The sequence below is a fragment of the Podarcis liolepis genome (genome assembly GCF_965112155.1).
Source record: "Podarcis liolepis genome assembly, chromosome: 13".
NCBI classification, from domain to species: Eukaryota; Metazoa; Chordata; class Lepidosauria; order Squamata; family Lacertidae; genus Podarcis; species Podarcis liolepis.
This window is the reverse complement of record NC_139573.1, coordinates 36,061,706-36,088,750: the sequence shown is the minus strand read 5'-3', so window position 1 is coordinate 36,088,750 and position 27,045 is coordinate 36,061,706. Positions and strand designations below refer to the sequence as shown.

General features: G+C 46.4%; 1 protein-coding gene and 1 long non-coding RNA gene across 2 annotated transcripts in view; both read right to left on the bottom strand.

Moving 5' to 3' along the window:
- Positions 1-17,291, bottom strand: part of ITGA3 (integrin subunit alpha 3) — a 92,974-nt gene extending 75,683 nt beyond the window's left edge. The window contains exon 1 of the mRNA XM_083469510.1: positions 16,636-17,291. Coding sequence (XP_083325636.1) covers positions 16,636-16,865 — 230 coding nt within the window. The 5' untranslated portion in view covers positions 16,866-17,291. The remainder of the gene's footprint in view (positions 1-16,635) is intronic.
- LOC310690903 overlaps positions 1-26,307 on the bottom strand; it is a 97,465-nt gene extending 71,158 nt beyond the window's left edge. Inside the window, exon 1 of the long non-coding RNA XR_014518269.1 lies at positions 26,209-26,307. This is a non-coding gene — a long non-coding RNA (uncharacterized lncRNA). The remainder of the gene's footprint in view (positions 1-26,208) is intronic.
- Positions 26,308-27,045: the final 738 nt, after the last annotated feature.

The following is a 27,045-nucleotide window of genomic DNA, read 5'->3' as shown; positions in this document are numbered from 1 at the left end:
AATAATAAATAATTACTGCTGCTACTCCAAAATAAGATATTGGAGCACTCCAAGTCATTTGCCCATGTACATGTGCAGAAAATGGTAGATCCAGCTGATAAGCTGACTTGGTATGTTTTGCAAGAGCTGCTCTGCAAGCGTGTGAACTGTCCAAAGATAAGCATTTTTTAATCCTCTTAACGTGCAGGTTTAAATCTCTCCTTGAAAACTGGGGGAAGAAGAGCTCTTCACCTTGGCTAGATTGCGCCATAAATAAATTAAGATAAGCAAAGGTACAAAAGTGCAAAAGCACAACAGTATGGGCTGTTGAGTCCAGCCAAGGTGAGCTTTGTCAGGGCTTAGTTGCTGAAGTTGGTCGAAGCTCCCCTCCGCTGGTTTAATTAAGACAAACCAGGTGTGTGTTGCAAAAGGACTACTGAAACCCTGGCTCATATTCGAAGCTACAAATGGAACAAACCTAAATCTAATATTCTGCGTCAAAAGAAGCCAGAGAGATTTACGACGAGGTCAATGCCACTTTCAAACAGCCAGATGTGCTGTCTGTTTTGCCGCAGCACAGATGTGAAATTGGCATGAAACAGTGGCCCAACTGAGCAGTCAAGAAACTGGGCCATATCAAGGCTGGTGGGGGGTCCTGGGTAATAATGGAGGGGAGAGATACTATGGCAGCCTTTGCCAACGTGGTGCCCTCCAGACTGGTTGAGGGCTGTACTATGTTTAGCACTATGCACTAAATATATGTACTATGTTAGTGATTTAGCATATATTATTTGTAGTTTGAGTACTTTGCTGCAATCCTTTTTATTATTGTGTATATTATATTGACTGAACACCAAATTGGTTATTGTGTATCCTACTATTGTGAACATTCCAATTTGGGTGTTTTACAGCTCCTGTTTTGGAATTGTGACATTTGTTGTTCTTGTTGTTAAAAAATTAATAAAAAATATTTAAAAGAATAAGAAGGGATGCAAAGGGCAAGCAGTGATTCATAGTCATGAGAAAAAGGCAAGGAGATGTGCAGGGTAGATGTTTCAGTTGGGAGGGTTAAGAAACTTGATATTTGCAAATTCCTGCACACACACACACACACACACACACACACACACACACACCGATCTGCATGTCACGGACTAATGCGCAACTGGAAAACCTAGCTGTCCCATCTGATTTCACACCTCTGTGAATGTTGCTCAGGTGTTGATAGCTCAAATGCAGCAAAAGGAGCATTTGAATATGCATTTGAAGAGGGCTTTTAAACAAAAGAAATAAATCACAGATTCATGCAGAAACAGAACGGAATTATGGGTTAAAAAGAAACCAGTTCCAAAGCGAAAGGAATAGATTCAGATATCCCAACCTGGGGGGAGCTTTCAAGGCCAGCTAAGCCTCTTGGATTTCTAAATTTTAGCCAGCACACCTGAACTTTGATCAAGGCTTCCCTCCCCTGTCATCCTAAAACCCTAATCTAGTCTCCTTCTTAAGGAGGAAAGCATTGTGGTGGTGATTTGGGGAGAGGGAGTCTCTCTTCAAAGCTCTCTTTCCAGGAACCACAGCAACTAAAAAAAGTCACCCATTTATCAGCTTTTATCATTAATCCAAAGCTGCACTGAAGAAGCCCTGCCCCCAACACCTGTTCCCTTTGTTTTGTTCTCTGACCTGGGACCCCTTCCAAGAAGCGTAACAAGGAAGGATGCAACTTTTTAAAAAAATAAATCAGCAGAAAGTTTCTGTCAGTTTTGCAAAGGTCAGTGCAAACATCTTTTCAAAGGAGCCCAAGATGTGCTTCCTAAAGTTATCCAACGATTGCTGCTGCTACAGGAGCTATAAATGTTTTTGGAAGGGGAAAAAAAGCTCTGCAGTCATGCAGGCCGCCACACGGTCCCATCCTCGCTCGTAAAAGCTTCTCCTTACAATAATGTCTAGCCTTTAAAGCTACAACAAACAAACCTATGGTCACGTAAAGCGTACTCACGTAAAGCATACTGCAGCTACTAATATGCCATAAGATCCACTGTCCTGTAATATCACATATGAGCTTTAACTACTGATGAAGCCCAGGACGGCGAAACAAGGCCAGTATTCCGGAAATCCTTGTCTTAGACTTTGCGAAAGGATTTTGTGGAACTGTAACAACCTTTCATGTGGATGGTTTGGACTTTATGGACAGACAGGTGGAATAGACACCATTACACGGGTGGACCTTATGCATGAGCTGACTGTAGAATGATCTGATCCACTGGGTCTTCTGCTTTGTTCGTTTGTGAAACAGTTACTTCTGTTGAAATTTACAATTTGATACTGTGAATAGTATATCTTATTTATCTAAAAACACAGCCGGTTACGTCTCATGTGTTTACGGAGTAGTCTTTAAAGCTGGCATGGTTTTGCATAGACATGCTGCAAAAGCCACAGCCTCTGCAAATTTGTGCTGGCACCCCTCGTTTTCGAACTGTACCCCCTTGTTTAATCAGCAGCCCCAATGTGCTCTGTGCTGTATAGAACAGGAAATCAAGATACTCATCACACCAGAGGAGAGGAACCATTTGCCCTCCATTCATCACTGTCCAACAACATCTGAAGCACTATAGATTTCGAATCCCTGCCTTATATAGTGCCAGAGATGTTATGGATTTTGCTCCCGACCTGCTGTATGCAAAAGCTGAAACTTTCAGGAATCTGTGCAAAAAGTGGAGGATTTCAAGTTTAGGGACTGGGTGATACCTGGTTTTAAACATCACGATAGATCACCAACTGAATATTGCGATATACTGATACAGCATGATGTCTGAAATAAGGATGGAGTTATGTAGAGGCATTGGCTGGCTTCACGGTTTTTCCCACATTGTGATTTTTGCATAGCGCATGCACACATACACATGTCATGATTTGCGATATACTGTCAGGTCAAAAATTATGAAACCAGTATCATGACTTCAAACTGGTTTTGGACGATATATTGATATATCGCCCAACCCTATTCTGCTTCGAGGTTCAGAATTCAGGATCGCTATCTTAAAAAATGCACACAATGGATCTCCATTCACTTGGTCCAGTTGAAGACACGTGCACCAGTCACACACCTGGGCACACAGGTTTAGGCAGGGCCAGCCCAAGACATTTTGGCACCTGAGGTGAACCCTGCCCACCAGTGGAAAAGGGTTGAGGAAAGATCTAAATCAGGAACAAGGGGGAATAAATATCTACATCGGGAACAATAGAGGAGGGGGGGCCAGATCATCCTTACCAAATGGCTGAAGAGGGAATCAAAGGCTATCACTGGGAGGGGGTTACTGCTCTGAATCAAACCAGGTGGCTGCAGATCCCAGGAGACCCCAAGGGAAGCCCTTGACATTTTCTCCCTCGGGGTAGGAAGAGACCAGCAGCACCTTCTGTTCATCAAGAGGCCTTTGTAGATGCAAAACTGGGGAGGGGGCACAGGGGCGGTTGCCCCAGGCTCAAAATTGTTAGGGGGCACAAAATTTCAACGCCCAGTGCTGCCTCAATATAGCTGTGTGCTTCAGTCACTGGGCTCCATTAAAAACAGCTTCTCCATGCGGACCAGGAAGTGACCTCTCCAGACAACGGAACGACTCTTCTTTTCTCATCTCTGTGGCTGTGATCTCCTGGGTGACGCAAGCGCCATTAGGCAGTTGAATGTCCATGGATACTCTGTCTGCTTCCTTCCCACCCCCTCTGTGTGGCCCTGGGTGCTGGCAATCCATGCTATGCCACTGGGGGGGGGGGCTGCCCAAGAGACAGTAGATCTGTCCTCGAAGGAGTGGACTGCAGATATTGCCACTGCCACGGCAGCGATAGCAGCCGGCGATGCATTATTTGAAGGTCAAATCTGCTACCCCTGCGGATCTTGCCACCTGAGGTGCTTGCCTCACTTTGTCTCATGGGTGGGCCGGCCCTGGCTTTAGGGAAGAAAGCATCCTTACCCCTTTCTCAAAGGTGAAAAGGCATTATTTGTGGAGTGGGTGGGGGGAGGGAGCAAAGGACAGATGCAGAGCAGCACTCTCCAAACAAACCTACTTACCCTTTGGACTTTACATTTCTCAAGGGTGGGGAGAGTCCCTTACGAATACCCAGAAGGAACTTCATCTCCCAGCAATCACCTGGTTGGCAGAGCATGCTCAGTAGGGAAGGGCAGAAATGTCCGCTTCCCTTCCTCTCAGTTTCTCATTTCTCCAGTCTCACATTCAGTTCTGAACATCCCCATATCTGTTTGATCTTCTGTTTTGTTTTGTAAAGTCCTTATCAAAATTCGTCAGTGAATTGCCCTTGATATGCACTTCTTTTTTGCAGAGCAATTTCCCCTAACAAAATGCGCTTTTGTATACTATTTCACCAATTACATGCATTTGGAGGCACACATTGCACTAACTTATACACGCATGATACTTTTGGCTGGAGAAGGGCATTACAAAATTCGGAGAAGTGCAAAATTCAAAGGCTGCCCTATGTGTTTCAATTTGAACGTTGTTTTGGGAAGCGTGAATGGGCTAAGTTTGCATTGCTGGGGGGGTTGGACTAGAAGACTCTTCCAACTCTACAATTTTATGATTCTATGGTTCTATTAAATAGGAACGGAATCACATTTCTCCCCCTATCCTTAGCTATAGGTTAGGTCCGTCATTTTTAACTGTCATCAAAATATCCCTTGTCGCTAGTCCTTTGGTAAAGGATGGATTCCAATAAATGTGTAAGCCTTTAGAGATGCCATCGGGGGGGGGGTTGAATGAGTTGACCCTCAGGGTCCCTCTATAAGTCTATGATTCTAGGGTTCAAATCCCCTTTGCTGTGCATTTTTAGGAGAAAGCAAAACCCCCGTGCATTCAAAATTGACTTCAAGGGTGAGCTGTGGGTGAAATTAAACTCTGGGGCTGCCCCTTTCCTAAAACACCGCTCGCAGATCAAACCCCCCAACTTTCTCACAGTGTTTGCACATGCAGACACATGTTCCACAGCGCACAGCTGCCTCTTCCCCCCTTTTTCACCTAAAGGCTGCGGGGTAAGGGTGGGGGGTCTGCTGTTCTTGGAGGCAAAACAAGGAGGGGAAACCAGATTTGCCCATTGCCTTCGACAGAGAAGCCCTCAACTTCATCAAGAGCTTTGCAAATGAATCTTTGGAATGTCTCCACAGATGCTTTCCGAGCCGTGCAGCTGCTGCCGTCAGAAATCCTCTCCAGGGCACAAGACATCCTTGTCAAATGGGTAGGAGAGCGAGGGAGACCCTCCAGCTGTCTCAGAAATGCGAAAGCCAAGAAGTCTGGCTCTCCTCTCATCCCCCCCCCCCCCCCGCTCTCCCACTGCTTTTGCCCTGATGGTGTTAATATGTTTGTTATTTTTTAAGTAGGTACCGCAGTGTGAGCAAACAAGGCCTATTGCAAAACCCTCGTCCAAGAGGTGACCAGAGCTTGCAGCTCTTTAGAAGTCTTGCCATGTGCTTTGGAAGGCTTCGCTGCTCATTCCAGATGCACAGAGCCTGGCTGCCTTGCTTCAGTGGCCTCAGAAAGGCGCTTCGCATACGCTCAGAAGTGCTGTCAGGATTTTGTGTGCTCTGAACCGGGGATGGGGAACCTGAGGCTCTCTGGATGTTGTTGGGCTTCTAAACTCCCATCAGCATTAGACAACATGGACAATGTTTAGCCAGCAAAATCCAGAAGGCTGCAAGCTCCTCATTGACCATTTCATGGCTTAATCCTGGAACTACACAGCAGCAGCAACAGATTCAATAACAACCCACGTGTTTTGAGCAAGCCATGAATGTCCAGCCGCACTGCTCCATCCCTTTCGGGAAAGTTCACAGATCAGTAGTGGAACACATGCCTTTGAACCAGTGGTGTGCGGTCAGTGGACTAGGGGGACTAGGCTAGCCCCATAAATGTTCCCCTGGTGCCACCTTCCCAAAGCCCTGAAAAGCTTCTGTCCGTCTTAGGGAGGGAGGCGCGATGCTCCCATGGGTCCATGAGCCCTCCCACCACCTTCCCAGTGCCCGCCTGGCTTTGGGAAGGAGACAGGGGACTCCAGCATCCTATCGGAGCCCTGCCTTCTTCTTCCCAAAGCCCAGGAAGCTTTTGCCCAGCTTACAGAGCCTTAAATGGCCTCAGCCCAGTATACCTGAAGGAGCATCTCCACCCCCATCGTTCAGCCCAGACACTGAGGTCCAGCTCTGAGGGCCTTCTGGTGGTTCCCTCACTGCAAGAAGTGAGGTTACAAAGAACCAGGCAGAGGGCCTTCTCGGTGGTGGCACCCGCCCTGTGGAATGCCCTCCCATCAGATGTCAAGGAAATAAACAACTACCCGACTTTTAGAAGACATCTGAAGGCAGCCCTGTTTAGGGAAGTTTCTAATGTTTGAGGTTTTATCGTGTTTTTAATATTCTGTTGGGAGTCACCCAGAGTGGCTGGGGAAACCCAGCCAGATGGGCGGGGTATAAATAATAATAATTATTATTATTATAGGGAGGAAGGTGTGAAGCTCATGCTTCTGATGTCAGGACATTGAGACATCACACACATGATGTCAACCTCTCCCCCATCACCCTCGCAAGCTGGTGCTTCTGGCCCTAACTGTTCCCCTATGAAAAATTTCACCGCACGCCGCTGCTTTGAATGCAGAAGGTCCCAGATTCAGTCTCCAGGATGCAGTTGGGAACCCAGTCTGAAAACCTGGAGAGGGCAGCAGGCAATCTTGCGCTGGGCTGACTAATGGTCTGGTTTGATATAAGGTAGCTTCCTACGCAAAATTGGAACAGAGTCTCAAGGCCGAAAGAAATTATGGCCATGGAGCACTTTGCACAATTAAACTGCTACCAGACTGATTCAGAATAAGTGCACGGACGAAATGCCCCGCTCTCTAAATGCCAGATGTCTAATAAACAGGGTTGTCATTTTTTCTTTCTTTTTCAGATCTCTTTAACACCTGATGAACAGAAACTCGTGACGTCTTTCCCCATCTTCCCCCTCCCAGTACGTTTCCGAGCACAATTCAAAGTGTTGATGCTGACCTCTAAAGCCTTAAACGGCCTTGGTCTTGTATACCTGAAGGAGCATCTCCACCCCCATTGTTCTGCCTGAGGTCCAGCGCTGAGGGCCTTCTGGCGGTTCCCTCACTGTGAGAAGCAAAGTTACAGGGAACCAGCCAAAGCGCCTTCTCACCCCATGGAAAGCCCTTCCATCAGATGTCAAAGAGATAAATAATTATACGACTGCCTGTAGACATCTGAAGGCTGCCCTGTATCAAGGCGCTTGTAATGTTCTGTTCTGTTCTGTTGTTTGTTTATGTTGGAAGCTGCCCAGAGTGGCTGGGACAACCCAGGCATATGGGCGAAGTACTACTGCTACTACTACTACTAACAATAATAATAATAATAATATAATTAGGAAAAGCTTTAATAAATGCTTGCCTGGAAGACCACTATTAAAGGCAGAGGAGCAGGACTCCCCAACAAATATGGCAGAGATTTAGATTGCCTTGAAAAATGAACTTACCTAATTTTCACTTTCTGAAACCATATGCAAACCAAAACGCAGCCATTTTTTGAAATCAGCACTTCTCTGAACTTTGAATTCCAGTTCTCCAGCCAAAGAAAGTGTGCTGGTCTCCAACTACTGGATTGCGGCCTGATCCACGGTGGGTCACAACAGGAGCGCTACCATCGTGCAAATATGTGGTAAAAGGTTAAGAAATAGGTCCCCAAATGTATTAGAAGTGGGTCCTGGAACTAGCTATGCTAGCGTAAAGGGCAGGGCTAGCCCAAGACATTTTGGCACCTGAGGAAAACCACAAAATGGCCTCCCCACTCCCTGCCGGGGAAGAAGGGGTGAGTGAAGATCTACATCAGGAATGGGGGTGGGGGTGGAATAAAGATCTACATTGGGTTCTGCTGACCCTGTGGATCCTGCCACCTGAGGCAGTTGCTTCATGTTACCTCATGTGTGGGCCGGCCCTGGCAAAGGGCACCTAAAAATACATATATTACTGAAAATAAAATACATTTTCATGCATTCTAGTAAGGGGAATCTCTTTCCCGAAAGGTTTATTTCAGGCAAAATTGCCCACAAAAATGTGCCTATGAAGAGAAATCCTTTTGCAAAAAAAAAGCCAACCTATGTGCAAATGTGGAAAGCTGAATTTAAGATTGGGAAAATGAAAAAAAATGAAAGAGACAGATTCACCCATCCTTGCGCAGCCCCAGTAAGAGCAGAAGAACACAAACAGATCTCCGGCTGAAACGCAATCTAGAAGATCAGTACATTTAGAATTAGTGCAAGTAGCCGTGATTTATACCAAGGCTAAGTAAGGAAGGGGGTGTGTGGAAAAAACCCTGCCTCTTAAACAACATAATACACGTCTCCATGGGAACAGAGGCCTGAGCTAAGAGAGAGAGTTAGTTAATCAAGAGGAAAAATCCGGTGGTTTGAAAAGGTCTTTTGTAAAGCACCGTAGAATTTATCCAATCCAACAAAGAACTACAAGAATGTTAACAGGTCCATGGGAACCTCACACCTTGACCCTCAAGGATGAGCCTGGGCTAGGATAGGCCTCTGTTTGTAAATGAACAATTCACAGTCGGGTCTGGATGAAGAGATACTCTGGGGCCTAAGAAATACTCTTGGGCCATCGCTCTGGGTCAAAACATTCAAATTGGCTGGTGGGGAGGAAGGCATATCAAATCAAAATCAGAAAAGACTCAAGGTTGTTCCACTAGGGAGTGGGGAGCAATTCAATATGGTCCACATTTAAAGGCAAAACTACACAATTCACTCTTCCTGAAACACCACAAGGCCTGAACCACGGCCGTCTTTCAAAATTCACACCTGTCTGAATTTTGCAATGTAGTTTTCCAGCAGACTAGTAAGTACAGAGTTGCGTTTGCCATGGGGAAGTGTGAAAGAAAACAGGGTTGCCATATTTTGAAGAGCAAAAAAGAGGACACCTGGGTCAACTTCAACTTTTAACTATGGATCGCTATGATGACTCTACCCATGAAAAGGAGGACGTGTCCTGGAAAAAGAGGACATATGGCAACCCTAGATGTGTATACTAGTGACGAGGACATGCAAAAAAATATATGCATCAATTCGGGGAAATCGCCTTGCAGAAATGCTTGTCTTAAGCAAAATTGCATACAATTGTGTGTCAGTTAGGGGAAATGTCCACTAAACTGCTGCTGAACGTCCATGAAGTTACCGTATTGGCTTGAATATAAGCCTCCCTTTTTTCCAAATTCCAGCCGTGAAAAGTTAAAGTGCAGCTTAAATTTGCGACCTTACAAAAATTGGCCTTTTTACAATATCGCTGCTTGAAAGAGACATACGGTAAATGTTTTATTGTCGATTTGCGAGCTTGAGACTGTTCATTTCCCATTTATGGGTGTGAGTGCCTGCGGAATTGTAGCCAATTGAATAGCAATTTGCAATTTCAGCAATTGTACAGTAACTTTTGCGGGCTTGAAAAATTAAAGGCTTAAATTGGCTCCAAGTTAAAATTCTACCAACTGCAGCGACTTTCAGCCTGTAACCCAATTTTAAGGGAGCAGCTTATATTTGGGTATTGTCTTTTTTTCTCTCCCCCCCCCCCCCGAATTTTAAAGGTGCGGCTTATTTGTGGGTGCAGCTTATATTCGGGCCAATACGGTAAGTGAGTGGTGGTAGGAGCAATTGTTGTTTATTTGCCTGCTTCTTCCCTCTTGGAGATAGTGATGTCTACACCCAGAGTTAGAAGAAAAGGGAGTCAGGCTATAGGGAGAGCGGGGGAGCTGTGCTCTAGGGCTCCTGGAACTACAACCACTTGGGGTTTTCCAGGAATGTTTTAGAAGCAGCACACCAGACAGCAAGCGGATCAGTTAAGGACTGCAAAGCCTCAGATCCGAATCTTTCTGAGCCATGAAGCTCCCTGGCTGATCCTGAGCCGAGCCGCGTGAGACAAAAGCATAATTAATGCATATGAAAATAGACTTCTGTGGGGGAAGAATTTCCATTGATTTCGCTTTCCACCATCACCTTTGCATCACCTTTGTTCATTAGGGCAATACCTTTCCATTTAACCTTTTGCACATGGCTGGAATTCGTCTCAGCGCTTTGTAAGTGTATTTACACACACACACACAAACACACAATATGTAGGTGACAGGTAACAAAAGCCAGAGGGACAGACTGCTTAGGAAGACTGGAGGAAAAATTCAGATTTTTCGATGCCAGCTTCAGATAGTAAGGTTTGCCAGTCATGTAGAGAATTAATACAATACTTTATGCTCCGGTGTTTCATATTGTAAGGGCAGAGAAAACTGCTTTAAATCACTGGTCCATTCAGCTCAGCATTGTTTCAAGAAGAAACCACTACTCAGAACTAAGTCCCATTGAGTTTAACAAGCCTTACTCCCAGGTAGGGCTGGAAGGATCTATACTTTTCCATTCTCTCAGTTTCTCATTTTTCAAATCCTCATTTCGGGTTCTCCACATATTTGCAGAAATTTTCCACTGAGGGGAAAAGTCCTTAGCGTTTCGGCGCAGAATTCTGCTAATGAACATACACAGTTTAGACTGATGTGCACATTTTCACAAGCGATTTTTCCTGAATAGAATGTGCTGCTGTATCTAATATCCTCATTCTCAGGCACACTATCATATGCACTTTTGTATACTTTGGGCTGGAAAACAGCACCGCAAAATTCAGACAAATGTACGTTTCAAAGATGAGTTGCGTTCTGGTTCTTGTATTGTTTCAGAAAGCATGGATCTGCTAGATCTGGCTTTAAAGGTGTACTGACTCAAATTTCTCCTCCATCCCCCCCCCCCCGCCGCCCCAAACCCGGTAAGTAAACGTGGGATCAGAACCTTAGATCAGCTGCTCCTCAAACAGCCCTAAACTACCAACGCACTAGGTACCTGCAACCCACCCAGATGACTCTCTCTGCATGGCAGACAGGCAGCGTGAGTGAAGGAGGAGGCGCAAACCACAGGGAAGCATCTGCAAGACTAGGCATGTGCTTTGAAGAACAAACTCAAAGGGATAAAGCAGGCCAGTGTGTGCCACGTGCAAAAAAGGAGGAGAGAACAGAGGCCAAGAGCCTCCAATTCACATGCCCCAAGGGGATGGCTGTTGGAAATCCAGCACGTGCTCCTTCATATAGAAACACAGAATTGGAAGGGACCCTGAGGATTATCTAGTCCAACCCCCCAGAATGCAGGAATATGCTGCTGTTCCATACGGGCATCGAACCTGCAACCTTGGCCTTAATGGCACCATGCTCTAACCAACTGAGCTATCCTGCTTGTATTATTCCATTGCAGCCTGCTTTTGAGCCACTAGGCTGATATCTCTCTTGCCCCAGTGTATTTTTTTTTTAATGGCTCTTAACAGTGGCTGTTTTAAATAACAATAATAATAATAATAAATTTTTATTTATACCCCGCCCTCCCCAGCCAAGACCGGGCTCAGGGCGGCTAACAAGCAATAATAAAAACAAGTTGATTAAAATACAATTTTAAAAAAAGATTAAAATACAACATTAAAACATGAGGATGCAGCCTCTTCACAGGAGGAGAAAGGAAAAAGAAAGAGGGGGAGGGAATCAAACTGATTCTAAGCCAAAGTTTTCTTCGTGATTTTCATGGGGTGATGGGTTGATGTATGGCGGTGGGGAAGAATAAGTCGGTTTTCTTTTGCTTCATTGCGAATCAGGTTTGGGGGTTTTTGACGTCGTTTTTTAAAAAGCTGAAATTTATACTTTTTAGCTCATTTTCGTTTTAAATTATTTTGCTGCCTGATCTTTAGAGGATGCTTGGATTTAGTCCTTTTACTAAGGATTTTCCTAGCATTTTTTTTTTTTTTGCAGCTGATTTTTTATGTGGCAATGTTTATTTTGACACCGACGAGGATTCTCTATTGAGTTACGTTTCATCGAATGTATAAATTCCCTCCTTTTTGTTTTGGTGTTTGCTGTTTACTTAAGGTGTTTTAACCTGTGTTGTAAACCGCTTAAGAGTTTTGAGTAACTACGAGCGGTAAATAAATAAATATTATTATTTTAAATATTTTTTTATAACTACCCATTTCAGGTGTCTCCCCACAACTCCTCACATTGAGAAGTGTGGACCAGACATAAGAGGCAATCCTATGCACACAAGAAGCTTGGCTTAATACAAGCCAGCGTAAGTTAAACTGCCCTAAAGGTACACCAGAGCCAAATCATGTTCAGCTGTGGAACCGCTGCAGCTGCTCTGCCTAAGCCGGGAAGAAGGGAAACATGCCTTTAAAATAGGGTTTTATGCAGGGCTGCCAATCATCTGAATGAGCAGAACAAGCTTAGGATTTGACCTAAGAGTCACCCCCGGTGCTGCCCAAACCACGCCCCCAGAATGTCCGTTTTGGGCATCTTGCGCTGGCCTCGGCTCAGCCAGACGGGTGGGGGTATAAATAATAACATTATTATTATTAAGTTGTGCTGGTGTATCTTTGGCTAAGCCAGGCTGGTCTCTTAACACCAGCAGAGCCAGAGATCATCTATGCATTCTAAACTGCCCATCTTGACAGATCTTGCCCCCGTCAACAACGCCACCAGATTCCTGGTGGAGCACATATGTTTTAACCAGCTGGTATCGACTGAGATGTTTCAATGGTGATTTCACCATATAACACCGGTCTTGACCTACATTGGCTCCCAGTACGTTTCTGAGCACAATTCAAAGTGTTGGTGCTGACCTTTAAAACCCTAAACCGCCTTGGTCAAGTATACCTGAAGGAGCGTCTCCACCTCCACTGAGGTCCAGCTCCAAGGGCCTTCTGGCGGTTCCCTCAATGTGAGAAACCAAGTTACAGGGAACCAGGCAGAGGGCCTTCTCGGTAGTGGCGCCCGCCCTGTGGAACGCCCTCCCACCAGATGTCAAAGGGAACAACAACTACCAGACTTTTAGAAGACATCTGAAGGCAGCCCTGTTTAGGGAAGCTTTTAATGTTAGATGTATTACAGTATTTTAATATTTTGTTGGAAGCTGCCCAGAGTGGCTGGGGAAGCCCAGCCAGATGGGCAGGGTAATAATAATAATAATAATAATAATAATAATAATAATAATAATAATAATAATAATAATAATTTCTGCCTGTCTGGGTAGGCTTGCCTAGAAAAAAAATATTTTAAGCAGGTGTTGAAAAGAGCAGCGAAGGTGACTGGCTGATGTCAAGAGGCAGGGAGTTCCAGTGTGTATGGATTTATTTAGATGGGTGCCAACAAGAAGTTCAGAATCACTATTATGTGGTACCTGTAACACTGCCAGTTCTGCAGACTGAAGTGGTCGTATGGGCCTATATGGGGTAAAGCGATCTCACAAGTAAATTGGTCCCAAGCTGTTAAGGGCTTTAATGAGTGTCTCCACCCCCATCATTCAGCCCAGACACTGAGGTCCAGCTCCGAGGGCCTTCTGGCAGTTCCCTTGCAAGAAGTGAGATTACAGGGAACCAGGCAGAGGCCTTCTCGGTGGTGGCGCCCGCCCTGTGGAATGCCCTCCCATCAGATGTCAAGGAAATAAACAACTATCTGACTTTTAGAAGACATCTGAAGGCAGCCCTGTTTAGGGAAGTTTAATGTTTGATGTTTTATCGTGTTTTTAATATTCTGTTGGGAGCTGCCCCGAGTGGCTGGGGAAACCCAGCCAAATGGGCGGGGCACAAATAATAATAATAATAGTAATAATAATAATAATTTGTTGTTGTTGTTGTAACACCTTTAATTGGGCCCAATTGCAAATGGGCAACCAGGGCAGTTCTCTGAGCAGAGGCACTGTTGCGTTTGTGCAAATTTACATAGGAAAAAAATGGCATATAAATGGAAATAATAGCATTAAATATTTTAGGGATTTTTTAAAATTAAAAAAATGAAGTTTCTTGGATTTCTTTTTACTTAAATAAATACTGAGGGGGATATAAATTCCTTAGAAGAAATAAAAGCATTCCAGCAACCATTTGATGCCATTAAAAAAGAAGAAGGTATGGTATACATACTAAATATTTAGTGCTGCATCCTTGCTGGATAAGGTTTCAAAAGGCTTCTCGTGAACCAACAGAGTGACCTGCATGTTGCATTGGTTTGGTTGGCACCTGTTATCTGCTGCCATTGGCATAAGAAGTGAGCCTCATCCAGGGAAATGCACACTGAGTACTAAGGGAGCCTCGCCCTCACATGCATATCCCAGACAAAACTGCACTGCTCTGAATTAAGCAGGTCTGGGACGGTAAGGATTTGTCCCTAAGTGTGGCGCTGTGGGTTAAACCACAGAGCCTAGGACTTGCCGATCAGAAGGTCGGCGGTTCGGATCCCCGCAACGGGGTGAGCTCCCGTTGCTCAGTCCCTGCTCCTGCCAACCTAGCAGTTCGAAAGCACAAAGTGCAAGTAGATAAATAGGTACCACTCCAGCGGGAAGGTAAACGGTGTTTCCGTGCGCTGCTCTGGTTTGCCAGAAGCGGCTTAGTCATGCTGGCCACATGACCCGGAAGCTGTATGCCGGCTTCCTTGGCCAATAAAGCAAGATGAGCGTTGCAACGCCAGAGTCGGTCACGACTGGACCTAATGGTCAGGGGTCCCTTTACCTTTACCTTTAAGTTCTGATTTGCCCCTTTAATTCTGCTCAGGGGTATGTTGCAGTAAAGTTGCACTATTCCCCAGTAAGGTATCTTGACATGCTGTCGGTGTTCGAAATTAGCCAGGCGGCAGGAGCATTTTGCACCTGGCTTTTGACCACTTGCGACCAAACGAAGATGTCTGGGTGCCAGGATGGCACCTGACATTTTTATCATTTATTTATTTAATTTATATATACCTCCCTATACCAAAGGTTTCAGGGTGATTCACATAAAATATCATCTCCACCATCTGGAATTTGCATGCCTGGGGATCATTGAATCTCGACTGCTTTGCACACCCATGCCCCCATCCTGTAGAATTCTATCAGTTATATATTATCTGCACAATCAGAATGAATTTTTGGAACCGAATTGCGTTTTCTGTGCAGCCTGAGCAGTAGAAGTCATCATGAAGAAAAAGAGTTTGGAGCAGATATACAGGTTACATACGCTTCAGGTTACATACGTTTCAGGTTACAGACTCCGCTAACCCAGAAATAGTACCTCGGATTAAGAACTTTGCTTCACGGTGAGAACAAAAATTGTGCTCCAGCAGCACGGCGGCAGCAGGAGGCCCCATTAGCTAAAGTGGTGCTTCAGGTTAAGAACAGTTTCAGGTTAAGAACGGACCTCCGGAACGAATTAAGTACCACTGTCCATGTGAACTGTCCCTGGATAAAGTGACTTTTCTTCCCTAAGTTCTCAGAGCTCTTAACCTAGCTCAAGGTGGTCATCTGAACTAGCCAGGTGTTTAACTGAGAATCCATCACCGTCAGTCGTCCATCATAAGACTTTAGAGCCGTCTTACCCCCAAACTAGACATTTTGTCCTGGCGACTGTAACCTTGGTTTAAGAAGCTATTTGGAGCCTGGCTCATATATCTGAGTTTCTAACACTGCATTTTCTGATGAGGTTTCAATGTGCCGCTGGGTAGACTTGAATTTAACTGCAGGAGTTGCCATCTTTCTGGGTCTGCGGACATACCTGCAAACCACAACCAAGCACACTCTGCAACCCATGATATTGGCTACCATGGAATGCTTCTTACAAGCCTAATTTGTGTGGGGAAAAACCCTTCGGGCAACCAGGCAAAACCTTCATAGGCACCCACAAGCAGCACGTTGGCAACTGCTGGTCTTGTGTTACCGGTGGCCACCAATATTCAGTGACCCTGAATATATTTTCTGTCAGCAAACAGCATTAACCATCACATTTGCAGCCGCTTCCCTGGTTTCAATCAACATTTCGCTTTGGAAGGAAAGGGCCAATTGATGTTAGACGCACCAGGCCACATGTGGTACAACCCCAACACAATAAGACATAAATTGCTCTCGAACACACACGCAAACAGGCATCGAGTTCAGGAACAGATGAATTCCAGCTAAATCCAAAAAGCTGACAAGCTGAATGGCACAAACAGATGTGAACTGCGGCACGCTTGGGTGGGGGTGGATGCAAGTAACTTCTCCATTAGTTCACAGACACTTATTATAAGAGTCCCTTTTGCTAACCAGAGACCACAAAAATATGCTAGATCTCCATTCCCAAGAGAAGGAACCAAGAATATGACATTTAATTAAAAGCAGATTGGGGAACTGCCAAACTTTGTTGGCGGCAAGGAGGGGGAATGAGCGCAGAAATGGGGGCTTTGCCAACCTGTTGTTCTAGGCAAAAATGGGCAGAAAGAAAAGAGCATGCCTCTCAGTATAACACCCTAGATAGGTCTACTCAAAAGTAAGTCCCGCAGAGTTCAGATGGGGCTTCCTGAGGGAGGAACAAAAAGGGATGTCAGCTTAAATATCGGACAGCTCTCTAAATCTCAGGTCCCTGCTTGCAGGACAGTTCTGTGTGATTCGAATTCATGCTCCCCTCTTAACTACTGCAGCGGATTTTATGCCTCCAGTCTGAACCTCAAGTTCAGAAAGAGAGTGGGAGGCTCCGGAGAAAAGGGCGCCTCTCACCATACCAAACACTGCACGCTCCCCGTCCCAACGCTGTTTCACTTACAGGTATCGTTGCCCGTCCATGTGATGGTGCAGAGCCACGGAGAGTCCGAAGTAGCTGTCCGGGGTCTTGCCTTTCTTGTGGACCAGAAATTTCGTGTCCAGGTTGAAAGCCGCGCATCTCGGGGCGCAGAGGGAAATCCACAGGGCGCATGCCAGCAGGAGCGCTTTCTGCCTCCCAAGCTGGCTCTTGCGTCCTGCGGGTCTGCAAAGGTGGAACTGGCTAGCGCCCATGTCGTGTTTCGCCGATTTCTTTCTCCTCCTTATTTTTGCTTCCCAGGAGTCTGCTGCGCCCTTCTGCAAAGGAGTTTGCGGGTTGCTTGCTCGTTTTGCTGGGGGCTGGGGGGGGGGGGACCCGGCTTGCTGTTGTTGTTGCTTTCAGTTCCTGGAGTTTTGCCCTCCTCCCCTTTCCAACCTCCTTTGTGAATGTTGCAGATTGTAGCAGCAGCAGCCTCCCTGCTTAGCGATCGGATATCCCTTCCTCTCCACCCGGTTCTTCCCTACGCGCAAAAGGCTCGGATGGAGCCGGTTCTGTGGCTGGTATCGCGCAAGCGAGGCGCGCGCGTGCTTGCTTGGTTACCTCCCTCCCCACCTTGTACAGAGTCTGAGCAGCCGCTCTGGCTACACTTTTCTTCCGGGGGAAAAAGAAACAGTCGGAGCAAGCAGGAGTGACAAGGGCTTGGTTCTTAAAGGGGCCCCGGACAGGTTGGACACCTGCCCAGCGCGCAAACAAAGACGAGGGCAGATAAAAGGCCGGGGAACTGATTTCATTCTTGCTAGTATTTTCTTTTTCTTTTATAAAAAAAAGTACCTTAAAGGTACAAAGACACAGATTTGCCTGGAGGTTTCCAGGCGCACGCTTTCCCCTCGAAGCGCATCTCTAGGTGATCACAGGTGCATTGGGTCGCGCTGCGTTTAGTCAGCCGGCAAGGGGGTGCACTCTGCACGCGCTCAGGGGCCCTTGTTTTTATTATGACGCCGCGCGAGAAATAACAAGAGCCGGTTCTGGCGCACTTGCCGGCTTTCCTGGGTAAACCGCTGGGCTTATCTAAAGGAAGCAGAAGTTTGCCTGACTCAGAACCATCACTGGATCAAAATATTTTACCAGATGTCCCTTGCATTTCCCTCAGTCAGCCCTGGGCAAGCCCTACCATTGGTGCTGTGAGGTTTGTCTGTTTTGTTATTGCATTGCTATCCTGTTCCTTGGCCAAGATGCTCATCTCACTCTCTGCCTGTCCCAAGTCCACTGTCACAACAACCCTATAGGGTAGGAGGCAATAAAGTGGTCCAAAATCAGCCAGTGAGCTTTGTTGCAAAACAGAGCTTGGTAACGGTCTCTCCCTGGTCTAAGTTCAACATCCTAGCCACTCCACCTCACTTGCTCTCTAGTTTTGAGGTTCCGGGACTGAACCCTGCTGAGCCAGCCCTCCCGGAGTCAAGTAAACTGCACTGGAATTACATACAACTTGAAGTGTGAGACAGGCTGGTTCCTCCCTCAGGTTCACAGCTTTCAAATGTGGCAAGCGGACATCCACATCTCAGAATAGCTCAGATGGTTTGAGCATGGTGCTGATAACGCCACGGTTGCAGGTTCGAACCCCGTATGGGACAGCTGCATATTCCTGGACTAGATGATTCTCAGGGTGGCTTCCAACTCTACAAATCTGTGATTCTAACCTGTAGATTTTAAAATGTGTGTGTGTATATATATAAAAATCCAGCTATGCTGTTTGTCCTCCCTAAGATGGCTTTCCACTTTGGATGTTTGTATTTCAAAGTGCTCTCTGTGTGCGCACATGTATTCTTCCGAATTCATAGATTTCATAGTTTCAAAACGACACCCCTTAGCTGATTCATCATTATGACATATAAGTTACTTCCAGGTGACCTTCTAACTGAGCATTTGTTCTGGTTTATTTGCGTAAACTCTGCAGGTTGGCTCAAAGATGTTGTATGTTTACTAAGCATTCATACTGGTTTGTTTGCACCAAGTTTGTGGGAAGGTTAGAGAACACTGGCTGCCATTTTTTATTGAGCTTTCATTCTGATTTGTGAAGTTACGTTTATAACCTGCTGCTTTTATTGTATGTTCATTCAATTGTTTTGTTTTTTATAATTTTATTTGTAAATTTTCAACAAACAAACAATTCAACAACATTTCAAATTTAGCAATCAGTCATTCCACCTATGACTTCTCCTCCATCCCTCCGTGTTTCCCTCAAAATTTCAATTTATGCTGCATATTATTGTTACTCTATACCTTCACCTTATCTCACATAAAAAACAAAATGTTCACCCCCACTGCTGTTCTTACTCAAATCCTATTTGCATTCTAACATTTTTACACTGAGCTTTCAAGCATTCTGCAAACATTTTCCAATCTTCTTTAAGACCAGTCTCTTTCTGATCTCAAATTTTGCATGTCAAACTTGCCCGTTCTACATAGTCTATCAATTTCAGCTGCCATTCTTCTTCAGTAGGGAGCACCTCATAATGCCATTTTTGTGTGTATAATATTCGTGCTGCCGTGGTTGTGTAAAGAAATAGATTTATCTGGGTTTGGGGGAATATCTGCTCCAGTTATCTCTAGTAAAAAGAAGAAGCTTCTAGTTTGGGGGGGATAGTTGCCTTAAATATCTTTTTCAACTCATTATAAATCATCTCCCAAAAGTCCATAGCTCCTTTCACATCCACCACATACGGTAAAATGTGCTTTCTACTTCTTTACATTTCCAACACTCAGCTGTTTGGGTTTTAACATTTCCACTGTAAGCAGCTTTGTGAGGGCTCGCACTGAAAAGCGAGACAGAAATATGTTAAATACCGTATTTTTTGCTCTATAAGACTCACTTTTTCCCTCCTGAAAAGTAAGGGGAAATGTGTGTGCGTCTTATGGAGCGAATGCAGGCTGTGCAGCTATCCCAGAAGCCAGAACAGCAAGAAGGATCGCTGCTTTCACTGCGCAGCAATTCCTCTTGCTGTTCTGGCTTCTGAGATTCAAAATTTTTTTTTTCTTGTTTTCCTCCTCCAAAAATTAGGTGCGTCTTGTGGTCTTGTGCGTCTTATAGAGCGAAAAATACGGTGAATAGGTACATGTGCTTTCCCTCTAAGCCAGTGGTTCTCAACCTTGGGTCCCCAGATGTTTCTGGCCTACAGCTCCCCTGATCCCTAGCTCACAGGACCAGTGGTCGGGGATGATGGGAGATGTAGGCCTAAAACATCTGGAGACCCAAGGTTGAGAGAGGCTGTTCTCTAAGCTCTGGTGACCCATGAACTGGTTACATTCGGACTACTGTAGCGCTCTCTGTGTTTCAAACTGTGGTCAGCGCTGATGCCGATAGGAGCAAGGCAGTCAGCGACACGTATCACATGTCCACATATTGGCAAATACAGACAGCAAATATTTGAGCAACCGGGGAATATCTGGAGAACAATCAACTTCGAAATTCACACCAGAGAACTTCGGGGGTGGGGAAAGAATTTGCTTCAGCTTCCAGTTGTGTGTGTGATAGGACACAGGCCACCCTTTTTTTGGGTGGCCAAAAAAGGGGGGGGGGGACTTTCAGACCCAAAAGGGAAATGTCTACATTTCCCTGCTCTTAACCACAAGTTGTTCCCAGGAAATTTGCTTGCATATCATTGCAAGCTCTTCTGTTTGAGGAATGGAATGCATTAATTGCTGTTGGATGTTTTCAGCCTGATAATCTTGGGATTCCAAGTAGAGAAAAGAGGAAATGGAGACAGGAGGAAATGTGGAGTCTTCCAGAGGTTCGGTGCAGAATCCTTGATTTTCCCCATTAGCAGTGGAGGGATTGTGAACAGGGCATCAATCAAGATGAGCTTGATTTCTCACCCAAACTCAAATTCGACCAGACAGCTTTGCTCTCCCCTCCTGGTGAGTTCAGATGTTTCAGATCGCCTCTTTCTCTCCTTCTGATGCATAGCCTTTTCGCAGATACCCTCTCAGTTCTTGATCCCTAAAAGGAAAAGTCCTCCCTCTAAAACAGGGGTGGCTAATTTTTGCCCATTCAGGTATTTTTAGACTCCCCTCAGTCGCAGGCATCATGGCCATTGGCCAGGGGTCATTGGAAATGAAATTCTGTGCCTTCATCACCATGTATGGGAACATACCTCAAGAAAGGCAGTCTTCATGTTCTAACTCAGGGGTCAGCAAGGTTTATCTTGCCTGGACCAGATCAGTCCCCCAGAGATCCCTCTCTGGGCCAGATGGTGAGCATGCATGAGCGTGAACGCCTGTGATTTTTGGCGTCTGCATGTGCGCAGATGCAATTTTTGGTGCCACGAAAGTGGGTCCCTGCACTGCACCCGTTTAGTGCAGTGCGTGAGTGGGCAGCTTGGTTTGGGGGCGGCTCGTGGTCCGATCAAATGACCTCCGTGGGCCTCTTCTGGCCCATGGGCCTTAGGTTGCTGACCTCTGCTCTCAGTCCTAAGAAGAGCCCTGCTGGACCATACCAAAGGCCTTTCTCAGGGGTAGCCAACATCGTGGAGTTTGGACCACAACTCCCATTATCCTTGCCCATTGACTGTTCTGCCTAGGGCTGGTGGGAGTTGTAGTCCCCAACATCTGGAAGGCTCCGCCGCGGCCACCCGTTTTCAGGCTCTCACAAACCACCTTGGATTTTACTAGAATGCCAAGATCTACCCACCAGAACCACGTGCAAAAGACATGGCCTTAGTATTAAAGAATATTCTTCTTCTTCTTCTTTGGCAATCACTCATAGCCGAGTAAGATTGTCTTCCATAAGCACTGTTTTAAAAATGAGTCCATAAGCGACTGTGGAGGCCAATTCTGGATCCACACGTCCTTTCACAGTGGGGACATTGGTTTCCGGGTGGGAGTTGATCACGGTGAGGGTTTGCCAAGTGTGCCTTCCTCTTAGCTCATTTCTCCATTTCGTCCTGAGTTCGAGCATCTTCAAAGTCCACAACACCTTTGATAAAGGCTGTTCTCCAATTGGAGCACTTGCAGGCCAGTGTTTCCCAGTTATCGGTGTTATTAAAGAATATGAAGAAGAGAAGAAGAGTTTGGATTTGATATCCCACTTTATCACTACCCTAAGGAGCCTCAAAGCAGCTAACATTCTCCTTTCCCTTCCTCCCCCACAACAAACACTCTGTGAGGTGAGTGGGGCTGAGAGACTTCAGAGAAGTGTGACTGACCCAAGGTCACCCAGCAGCTGCATGTGGAGGAGTGGGGACGTGAACCTGGTTCCCCAGATTACGAGACTACCGCTCTTAACCACTACACCACACTGGGGAGGGGATGGCTAGCATTGCCACAATATCAGCTTCTGCCTCTGATTCTGGACTGCTCTCTGCCACAGACTCCCCCTGCTCACTAGACCCTGTTGCCTCCTCAGCTTCCAACTCCTCCTCTTCCCTTTGGACCACTCATCATCATCCTACCACCTCTCCCTGGGCTCTGAGCCTTCTTTCCTTGCTGGTTCCCCCAGATGGAGCCTCCCATCATTCCTCTGCGTCCAACCAGTTCGTGACACCCTCCAGGTGAGGAGCGTCTTCTGCCCGCTCCGTTTGTTCAGCTTTTTAAATATATATTTTCCCCAATACCGCGGGGTAACCCATTGCGTGACTTTGATGTGCGATCTGCATGCACGATCTACCCCTGTCACGCTATGATCTGTAACTTTATATTCACTCATGCCATAGAAACTGTACGTGAAACTCATTTCAGCTGTTGAGAAGATCGCTGGGTGGATTAGTTCATGACAGGTGCACCCCACATGCCTAAGTGCCCTGGGGTGTTTTTTTTGCCTGCCCATAAATCTGTTACTGTGTATACAACCTTTCAATGGAAAGAAAGCATCACGGTTCCCAAATTTTGCAGTGCTTAGCTCATCTGACACTGAGCTGGCTTGTCATGGGAAATGGAGAGAGTCATTGCTGGTCCAACTAGGATGTCAGAACATAGGAAAAGGCTGCTGGATTAGGCCCATCTAATCCAGCACCCCTGATCTCACAATGGCTGACCAGATGCCTGTTTTAAACTCTCTTTTTTGGTATTAATATAATTTTTGAAAAGGTTTCCATTTTAAAGAAATTAAGTGATGCAAAGAAAAAGGCAAAAAGGAAAGAAGACACAAAAATGTGTAGAAGGAAACGATATGTGCATATACCCAATATGCTAAAAATACCCTAACCCATACATATTTATATACATTTGATATTATTATCCAAATACTTATGTTAGGGTAAGGACCCCCTGGACGGTTAACTCCAGTCAAACTTGGCTATGGGGTGCAGCAGCTCATCTCGCTTCAGGCCGAGGGAGCCGGCGTTTATCCCCAGACATCTTTCTGGGTCATGTGGCCAGCAGGACTAAACCGCTTCTGGCACAACAGAACACTGTGATGGAAGCCAGAGCGCATGGAAATGCCGTTTACCTTCCCGCCACAGCGGTACCTATTTATCTACTTGGACTGGCATGCTTTCAAACTGCTAGGTTGGCAGGAGCTGGGACAGAGGAATGGAAGCTCACTCCGTCATGGGGATTTGAACCATCAGCCTTCCGATTGGCAAGCCCAAGAGGCTCAGTGGTTTAGACCACAGCACCACCCGCTCCCATTAATATGTAAATATTATGAATAATATTGATGTGTAAATATTAATAGCCTACTACATCTTATATAAACTCATTCCAAATATTGTCATATTTAACCAAACAAAGTCTATGTCTATAAGCAGTCCGTTCATAACTTGCAAGTGTTATCGTATTGTCAATTCATTTATTATCTTCATTCTTCCAGTTGATCAATGTCAGTCTCTTGGTGGTAGCACGTCAAATCCATTTTCTTTGTCCCGTTGTTAGCTTCCATATAATCAGTTGGGACATGGGTAGCGCTGTGGTCTAAACCACTGAGCCTCTTGGGCTTGGTGATCAGAAGGTCAGTGGTTCGAATCCCTGTGACGGGATGAGCTCCCATTGCTCTGTCCCAGCTCCTGCCAACCTAGCAGTTCAAAAGCATGCCAGTAAATAGGTCCCGTGGCGGCAGGAAGGTAAACAGCATTTCCGTGCACTCTGGTTTCCATTATGGTGTCCCGTTGTGCCAGAAGCGGTTTATTCATGCTGGCCACATGAGCTAAAAAGCTGTCTGTGGACAAACGCGGGCTCCCTTGGCCTGAAAAGCAAGACGAGTGCCGCAACCCCATAGTCACCTTTGACTGGACTTAAAGGGATGCGGGTGGCGCTGTGATCTAAACCACTGAGCCTCTTGGGCTTGCCAATTGGAAGGTCGGTGGTTCAAATCCCTGCCACGGGGTGAGCTCCCATTGCTCGGTCCCTGCTCCTGCCAACGTAGCAGTTCAAAAGCACGCCCAAAGGTGCAAGTAGATACCGTCTTTTTCACTCTATAAGACGCACCAGACCATAAGATGCACCTAGTTTTTGGAGGAGGAAAACAAGGGAAAAAATATTCTGAATCTCAGAAGCCAGAACAACAAGAGGGATCGCTGCACAGCAAAAGCAGTGGTCCCTCTTGCTGTTCTGGCTTCTGGGATAGCTGCGCAGCCTGCATTCGCTCCATAAGACGCACACACATTCCCCCTTACTTTTTAGGAGGGAAAAAGTGAGTCTTATAGAGCAAAAAATACGGTAAATAGGTACTGCTGTGGCGGGAAGGTAAACGGTGTTTCTGTGTGCTCTGGTTTCCGTCACGGTATTCCGTTGCACCAGAAGTGGCTTAGTCATGCTGGCCACATGACCCAGAAGCTGTCTGCGGACAAATGCTGGCTCCCTCGGCCAGTAAAGCGAGATGAGTGCCACAACCCCAGAGTCGTCCACGACTGGACCTAACGATTGGGGTCCCTTTACCTTTACCTTTTAACGATCCAGGGGTCCTTTACCTTTACCTTATATAATAGGTATATAGTCCTGAAGAACGTTTTCCACTGAAAACTCCGGCTTTCTCTGGACGGCCGTCATTATACGAAAGAAGCCACAAGCAGGATTTGAACACAAGACCCCTCTCCCCTCCCAGGGTTTCAAGCAACTGGTGTTCAGAAGCATTGCTGCGTCCGACTGTGGAGGCAGAGCCCAGGCCATTGAAAGCCCTCTCCTCCAAGTCTTGGTAGCTCCTTCCAGAGCTTGCTGAAGCTCGGCCGCTTCTCCAATATGGCTTCAGGTTCAAGACTTACTGTGGACTTGACACCTCCTGACATCTTCTGGTTGGGGATTGTGGGTGCTATTCAAGGCAAACATTACGAATTCCTGCCTCGGGCATATTTGCAATGTTTAGCACTTCTAACACCCTCGTAAACGTTTCCTCATGAATAATAAAATAAAGGCAAGCGAGCGCCGTTGTGCAGCGAAAGCTACATCAAGATAACATTAAGGACACAGCATTAATTGCTTTTAGTGTCAAGGAAGACCCAAACAGCGCTCCGCCAGGTAACTGTAAATGGATTCCTCTGGATCTTCCCGGCATCCGAAAGCAGGCCGTGCTATTCATTGCCAAAGATACTTTGGACCACACTTCTCTTTGAACTATTTCGACCAGTTGATTTTTTTTGCACTTGGATATAATCCCCAAGGATAAATTGCATGCACCAGGAATCACTTTTGAAAGACGCCTGATGTCGGGAGCCTTAGTCAGGCGTAGGGCAGCAATTAAAAAAAACAGCGGTGCCAGCGAAGTTAACTCTTTATTGAAAGAAACAAAAACGGTGCAGGCCTAGTGGTCACTATTCCCAGTAGGTCTTGCCCCAACGCGGGTGTTGCAAGGATTGAGGGTCCCTGCCTTCCCACCACTCTCTAAGGCTCCTCCCCTAGCCCTGATCTAGCATAGTACTTGGATAATGGGTATGTCAGCTGCTCTCCAAGGTCTGAAGCAGAACCCCCACCCACAATCACCTGCTATCGGATACTTTCAAAACTGAACATGCCAGGATTTGAACCCGGGACTTTCTGCATTCAGGGCCTGTGCTCTACCACTCAGCCATGACACCCTCACAGAGTTCAAATAAGATGCATGGCATGTTCATCATGTCATTGAGTTTCCTGTTTGGGTTGTTGTTGTTGTTGCTGCTGCTGTTGCAGGATTTAGGGCAGAGGTCAGCAAGGTTTACCTTGCCTGGGCCAGATCGGTCCTGCAGAGATCCCTTTGTGGGCCAAATCGCACTGGATCTCACACACGGCTGCAATTTCCAGCATCTGTGCAGACACGATTTCCGGCATCGCGGAAGCGAATCCCCGCGCCGCACTGCGCCGGTTTAGCAAAGCGTGCCGAGACTCGACAAGCGGGCGGCTCAGTTCTGGGGTGGCTCGTAGGTCAGTTAAATGGCCTCTGTGGGCCGCTTCTGGCACATGGGCCGCACGTTGCTGACCCCTGATTTAGGGGCTTCGAAAAACAGCAAGCAATGTAAACCTGTTCAGTTTGGCCCTACCTGGAGATGCTGGGGACTGAATACATACCCTCCAACATTTCTCCAGTGAAAATAGGGACATCCTATTCCATAGATAAAGGGGACCCCTGACCATTAGGTCCAGTCATGACTGACTCTGGGGTTGCGGCGCTCATCTTGGTAAGGTAACACTGTTTACCTTCCCGTCGGAGTGGTACCTATTTATCTACTTGCATTTTGACATGCTTTCGAACTGCTAGGTTGGCAGAAGCAGGGACCGAGCAACAGGAGCTCACCCTGTCACGGGGATTCAAACCGCCGACCTTCTGATCGGCAAGCCCTAGGCTCTGTGGTTTAATCCACAGTGCCACCCGCATCCCATTGTGCAGGTAGGCATAGCCAATACGGTGCCCTCCAATATTGGACTACAACTCCCATCATCCTCTACCATTGACCATGTTGGCTAGGGCTGATGGGAGTTGTAGTCCAAAACATTCCCTGTTTGGGACTACCGCTGAGACGCAACTGCTTCTCTTCCTCCTGGCTCTGTGTACACAGAATGCCTCGCCCCCGTCCACTGTGCGCGGCCTGGGTGCACCCAGCTAAATTTGGGGCAGGGCTTCAGCCTTGACACCTCTCTCTTTGCAGACTCACCCCTTGCCAAGCCGCAGTCTGAGGTCCAGGAAGTCAGGGCCGTTCTCTGAGCCTGGCAGGCCTGAGCGAGAGGGACGAGCCACCGAATTCTTTCGGCGTTGGGCAGGTGCAATAACAGCCCATGCCATTTCTGTGATTCTTCACCTCCACCTCCCCTTCCTCTGTGAGGCTCTGCAGCGCAGGTCTTGTCTGCATTAGGGTAACCACAGCAGCTTTTATAATCCCTGCAATAAGTGTGCCTCCTTCCAAATGGAAAGTCACATTGATCTTTGGATGTTTCCTCCCTACTGCCCCATCCTCATCGCAAGATCCCCTTCCTGGAGCAAGTTTTGCAGCTGTTTATTTCTTCCCCCAGAGCTGCTGAAAGGCTTTATGAGCATCA